The 5,908-nt window shown below is 48.6% G+C and overlaps 1 protein-coding gene across 1 annotated transcript; it reads right to left on the bottom strand.

Annotated features, from left to right (window-relative positions):
• Positions 1-336: 336 nt before the first annotated feature.
• LOC116435371 (lymphocyte antigen 6E-like) lies at positions 337-4,307 on the bottom strand. Its single transcript, XM_032091683.1, has 3 exons — positions 4,147-4,307; positions 1,549-1,668; positions 337-792 (listed from the first exon to the last, which is right to left on the bottom strand). The coding sequence occupies exons 1-3, from the start codon at positions 4,196-4,198 to the stop codon at positions 584-586; spliced, it is 381 nt and encodes a 126-aa protein (XP_031947574.1). The 5' UTR covers positions 4,199-4,307; the 3' UTR covers positions 337-583.
• Positions 4,308-5,908: the final 1,601 nt, after the last annotated feature.

The raw sequence follows: 5,908 nt of genomic DNA on the forward strand, positions 1-5,908 counted from the left end.
TGGAACAACCCACCTTGCAGAGATCCCAGGAGAACTTCCCGGTGCAAATTCCTGCAGGACCAAATTCCTGGTCCTGTCTCAGCATCTACAAAACAATTCCCACTGTTGTCTGCAATGGGAATAACACAAACATCTCTGACCTTTCCAGACTGACACCGTTCCTTATCTCTGAGGGGTCTGGGAGACCATCAAGCTCTGTGGAGTGTCTGGAGCTGCTGGATGGAAGAAAGTTGGGAAAGGCCTGGAGAAGTCTTCCAAGTGCTAAAAAGAGGAATTCAATGTGAAGCCAAGCTGATTTCTCAGGCTGGTCCTGGTGTGGATACAACAAACACACTCTAGAATAACACAAATCTTTATTTTTCCTGACAGTTATCACACACGTGCTATCAAAAGAGCTTTTCCAGGGAAAAATTAATATAAAACAACAGGGGGAAAAATAGGAGCTACACTGCCGTGTCACGTTGGGATCTGAAGCAGTGTCTGGGAATAAAACGGGGTCGCTGTTGGGAATATTTGGCTGAGGTTTCTCACTTGGGGAATACCTTGTGGCTTCTCGGGTGATCACATCTTCTGCCACCCCTGATCACAATCCTGCCCTGAGGACACAGATCAAACTTCCCACGATTCCCAGCAGGATCACGGCGTAGTTGATCCGGATGCTGTTGGCGCCGCTGAAGTTGCACAGGGAGGTGCTGCAGCACTTGGTGGAATAAGCGGCCATCCCAAAGTCCACGTTGGTCTCAGGACAGTCCACAGAGCATTTCTTGGTGATGCGGTGTCCTATATCCTTGCCTGGGTGGAGAAGGGATAAGAAAGGAGATCTGGGATTTAGGATTCTTCTGGAAGAGCTGAGAAGAGGAGGTGGATTTGCAATTTGCCTAATTTTCCACACAGCAATTAAAGCTCACAGGGGGTTTGATGGGGCTGGGTGTGATTCCACAATCCCTAGATAAAATGTGGGACACTGGAAAGTCCTTGATGGAAACCCACACCAGCCTAAATCGCTGGTCTGGTTGCCCAGGTGGTGGCCAGTCAAAGGTTGTCCTTGAGATCTTGGAGGTCTTTCTTAACCTAAATGATTCTGTGATTCCTGTAGGACAGCAATTCCAATGCATTCCCAGATTTTAAAATCCTGTTCTTGACACCCAACCCCTTTCCATTCTCCATACCAAAACATCTCAGATCAAACACCAGAGGCTGCTCCTGAAATCTGGGTGCTCCAGCCAGCCCTTCCACAAGGTGGTGAGGGCCTGGCACAGGTTTTCCAGAGAAGCTGTGGCTGCCCCATCCCTGGAAGTGTCCAAGGCCAGGCTGGAGCAACCTGGTCTAGTGGGAGGAGTCCCTGGAACGAGGTGATCCTGAAGGTCCCTTCTACCTCAAAGAGATATTTGAGGTATCTCCAAGATGCACAGCGAAGGATTCACACCCATCACATTGGGACCCTTAAACCTCAGAATCATCCTTTCCAATAAAACCAAACAATTCCCTAAAACAAAATTCCCCAGCAATGTCTCTAGAGGAAAAAAAAATCCAATTTCTGGGACTCACCAAAGCCAACAGAGCTGTATGTGGTCGTGCAGTATTTCTCATGGTCCTCACACTTGTAGGTTTTCAAGCAGTTCCAGTTGGAATGTTCATTGTCACAGGTGTAGCAAAACAGGGAGGAAGCTGGAAAAAACACCCACGACACAGATTAGTGGTTCCCAGCAGTTGCCTCCTGGGAAAAAAGGTGCCAAAAGCCTTGGAAAATACAAAGGGAAGAGTCTGGTGTGAACAACTTTTCACAGCAAGGGAAATAAGTTTGGGTTGGATTAATGGAGCTGAGGAAGCAAAGATAGAAAACAAACCAAGTTTTCTTCCTGGACTGGAGATTTTAGGTGGTTAAATTTACATTTTTCAGCCTGAGCAGCATTTTCAGGTGGTTTTTTCTTCTCCCCAGGATCCACGTTGGCCTTGTTGAAAACCAACCTCCAAAAGCATAGTCTGGCAAGGAGAGGAGGAACTGGTCCAATTCTAGAGCTCAGTTTTAAATGTTTTCCCTCTACAGCTGCAAAACCCTGCCCATACATGAATTAATTAATGAGTAATGATACCCCTGGGAGCCAAATTACTGAGGCACCACAATAAAGGGAGTTCCCTGGGAGAGGCTGTCCTGGACAATGGATGGATTATTCCTATCAGGACCTGGAACAACATGTTCTCCACGGAATTTTTTCCTCAGTGCCGAGCCAGGTTTATCACCGAGCCAGAAGAAAGTGGGATATTGCTGGGCACAACTGAAGTAAATTTAATCAAACTTCCAGGCTGGCCATTACAACACAGATGTGCCTTCTCGTTCCCTGGAGGTGGATTCACAATTGGTGGAAGTTATTTCCCTCCTGCCCAAAATTCCAAGGAATACTCCTCATTTCGGGGCAGGGGTAACAGAGGCAGCTGGGCTGCTCTCAGGAAATCCTGCTCCATTGTCACCAGCGGTGAAGAGCTCTTGGCTAAAGGTGAACAAAAATTACAAACCAGCAAGGGGTCTCCATGAGGCTGAGATTTCCCTGGTTCTGTTTTTCCCGACTTTCTCAGCCTGGGAAGGCTCTTTTTGCACAGAACAGCCCCTTCCAATTGAACTTGGGCTTGTTTTTAGCAAGGAATCCCTTCCCAGTGACCCTCCAAAGTTTGTTCTTGATTCAAGCTCTTGTCTGAGGTTGCGTCTGCCCATGACACTTGGTTAAACAATTCCAGAAGCAGTTTTAAAAGAGAGTTGAAATCCCTTTTAGTCTCTAACTATCCCAAGCAGGAGGGAAAAAAGCCTCCCCTCTGTGATCTGGGGAGCTCTGGGTGTCTCAGCGCAGGACTGACATGCTCTGAAACCTTCCCAGATGCTTCAAGGGAAGTTGGACGGGGCTTGGAACAACCTGGGATAGTGGAAAGTGCCCTGCCCATGGCAGGGGGTGGAACAGGAAGATCTTTAAGGTCCTTTCCAATCCAAACCATTTTATCATTTGCTGATTCTCTGCTCCTTTCCAGTGCCAGGTGTTGCAAGCTCAGGTGTTCTGCATAGCAGGAGGTAAAATCAGCCTTGTTGCAAACCAGATTTAAGTTCTCCTTCTCATCTCTCACTATTTCTCTATCACTTGGGAATTTTCAGCCTCCCACCTCTCCTCTGCAGGTTCCCTGACCCGAGCTGGGGGCTCCTGTTCTTTTGCAGGCAAAGAAAAACCCAGACCTGGCAAGAATTATTGCGTTTTACAGACTCCGGAGCGCTCCCTGATCTGTTTTTCTGCCAAATTTCCCAAACCACTTCCTGCTGCAGATGGAGCCGAGTCCTCAGCACGTGCCTGAGAGCAACTGAAAGCACTGATGTTCCCTAAGTGATCCAAGGAAAATCCCTTCCAGCCAGGAAACAATAACAGCTTGAGCCATTAGAGCTGCTCTAAAGCCTTTCCTGCGTCTTCCCTCCACCCTCCATTAGCTGGAGCTTTGCAAATGCAGCCAGAAATAACCCTAACGGTGCAAACTCTGCTCCTCAGGCTGGCAAATCCATGCCCAGAGCCAATATTTCCCAACTGGATATTCCCCCACAATTATCCAGGTAGGGCTGCACCTCCTTTTAAAGAGGACAAGAGCAGAGCGTTGTGCATCCCATTCCAAATACTCCCAGGCACTTAACAGCTCTTCCAATTTAGGAGCAAAGAGCTCTGAGGCCTCCAAATATCTGCCAGCAGCCTTGCTACTTAATGGGAATTGTGGGGAATAAAGTGAAGCGCTGGCAGGAGATGTGGTGCCAAGACCAGCCACGCTTTCGTCCACAACAGCTCCTCAAGTTTCATTCAGGAACAAAAACCAAACCAAAGGCAAAAACTCTGAGCCCTGCTTGATTCCTGTCAGCGTTTTTCAGGTCGTGTCTTCAGCTCTGAGTGGTTGGAGGTGGATATCTGAGGGTGTGAGAAACCAGAATTCTTCTCCTCTGGGTTACAGAGAACCCACCCAGGAGTGAAGACTCAACCACACCAAATATTTCTCGCCGTGGCTGACACCGAAAAAACCCCACCAAGACCTCAGCAGCTGCAACAAAAGCTGCCAAACCCTCTTGTCCCTCCTCTATCTCCTTGTTTTTCCTCTCCTCTGGCTCTCCCAACCTCCGGAGCTCCTTACCTTGCTGGGCACACAGCACTGCAGCCAGCAGGGCGACCAGAAAAGCCTTCATGGTTGGTCCTTGTGCCCTCAGAGCCAGAGCAGTGGGGGAAGATGCACCCCAGGAAGGTTTTATACCGGCACGGGCTCCTCTCTGGCTTCCTTTGATTGCAATAATTTGAGGTTTGGGCAGTGCCAGCACCCAAGATGTGATCAGTGCTGGGTGTGTTTGTGCGTAGCAGCCTATTATGAGGCTGCAGATAGCAATGTTTTTTACCTCCCCCTCTCATCCCATCTTTTTTTCCGAGGCCTACTCCTGTCTGCATTGCTAATTTGGGGAGCAATTTAGCTGATCCAAACACAGGAGTCCCTTCTTGGGCTGAGCCACGAAACCTGGAGCGAGTCAGAGGCAGTCGTGCCTGGCTGGGGTGGCTCCTTGCTTGCTGGCACCCTCCATCCTTTCTCTCTGCCATGGAATGGGAGCTTAATATCTCTGGGAAGTGGGAGAGGAGGCAAGGAAAGATTTCTGGATTGTCCAGAGCCATTCGGAATTATCTCACTTGTGCAAAATGCTTTAAGCAGGAAACAGCAGCATTCCTACAATCATGGAATCATGGAAAGGTTTGGGCTGAAAGGGACCTTAAAGATCCTCTTGTTCCCCCGCTGATCCCGCTCTTTGTGCCTGGAGATGTCACTCAGAGGCTCCCATGGTCGGACAGGGATGGGATCCCTGTTTTGTTCTTCTGTTCTCCAGAACCACCCAGGGTTTCCAGGTGACAATGTTTGTCGCTCTCTTGAGACCAGCTCTGGACTCTGTCAGGTTTTTCCAGTCCCCCGTGACCTTTCCAGTCTTTCTGGGCTCCCTCCTTCTGCTCCCACAACACCTCTTGACTCAGGGTGCAGAAGAGCCAAATGACTCAGGGTGCAGGAGAGGCGCAAAGTGCATGGAAACACCTGCAGGAGTTAAAAATCGACAAATAGGAGTGAAAATGACAGAGAAATAAAAGAAATCCTGGTCCAAAAGTCTTGGCAGGACCCTTTAGAGAGAGAAATCACCAAGGGGAGCTCAGGGTCAAGGTTTGTAAGGTCCCAAATGGTGTGGGAACAGAAGAAAGAACATCCAGGTACTCTTTGTTTTCCCCAAATGAATCACAGAACCACGGGATACCTTGAGTTGGGAGGGACCCAAAAGGATCAATGAGTCCAGCTCCTGCCCTGCACAGGACACCCCAAAAAATCCCACTGAGAGCTTTTTCCAAGCTCTTCTGGAACTCTGGCAGTCTTGGAGCTGTGATTACTTCCCTGGGGAACCCGGGAAGTCTCTTCATAGTCTCTTCCTGGGCCCACCTGCCTGCAAAATCCTGGAAAGCTGGACCCATTCCCAACCCCTTTTATGAGTTTTTTTTGCTTCCAATCATTTTTTCTTTGCCCAATTCCTCCTTTTCTGCAGCAGCTTCAACCCTCAGTGATTCTGTCTCAGTGTCCAGAGGGTGGAGGGGATGAGCCCCCAGTGTTCCAAGTTTTCCATCCTTCCCTCTGGTCTGACCTTGAGCAAGAATCTTGAACAATTTCATCCTTTGGGGAGGATGCGAAAGGCCCACGTGACAGATAATGCAGCAACAAGATTTCAGAAATAATCTGGGGAAAAAAAAAAATTCTCTCTGAGCAAGATTCCTTATAAATACAGGCATGAAAAACATCAGGCAGGAAACGGGATCTGCTGGAGCGGGGAGGGAAAAAACAGGTATTAATCCACATGTTTGTTTAATGTATAACACCAGGG

Source organism: Corvus moneduloides, chromosome 1 (assembly GCF_009650955.1).
Source record: "Corvus moneduloides isolate bCorMon1 chromosome 1, bCorMon1.pri, whole genome shotgun sequence".
Taxonomy (NCBI): domain Eukaryota; kingdom Metazoa; phylum Chordata; class Aves; order Passeriformes; family Corvidae; genus Corvus; species Corvus moneduloides.

Excerpts from the sequence above, each read along its gene's own strand:
- LOC116435371 (XM_032091683.1), bottom strand. The coding sequence starts at position 4,198 with ATGAAGGCTTTTCTGGTCGCCCTGCTGGCTGCAGTGCTGTGTGCCCAG. Across the intron at positions 1,669-4,146 it reads AGTGCTGTGTGCCCAGCAAG|CTTCCTCCCTGTTTTGCTAC; the intron begins GTAAGGAGCTCC and ends TGTTTTTTCCAG. Across the intron at positions 793-1,548 it reads ATACAGCTCTGTTGGCTTTG|GCAAGGATATAGGACACCGC; the intron begins GTGAGTCCCAGA and ends TTCTCCACCCAG.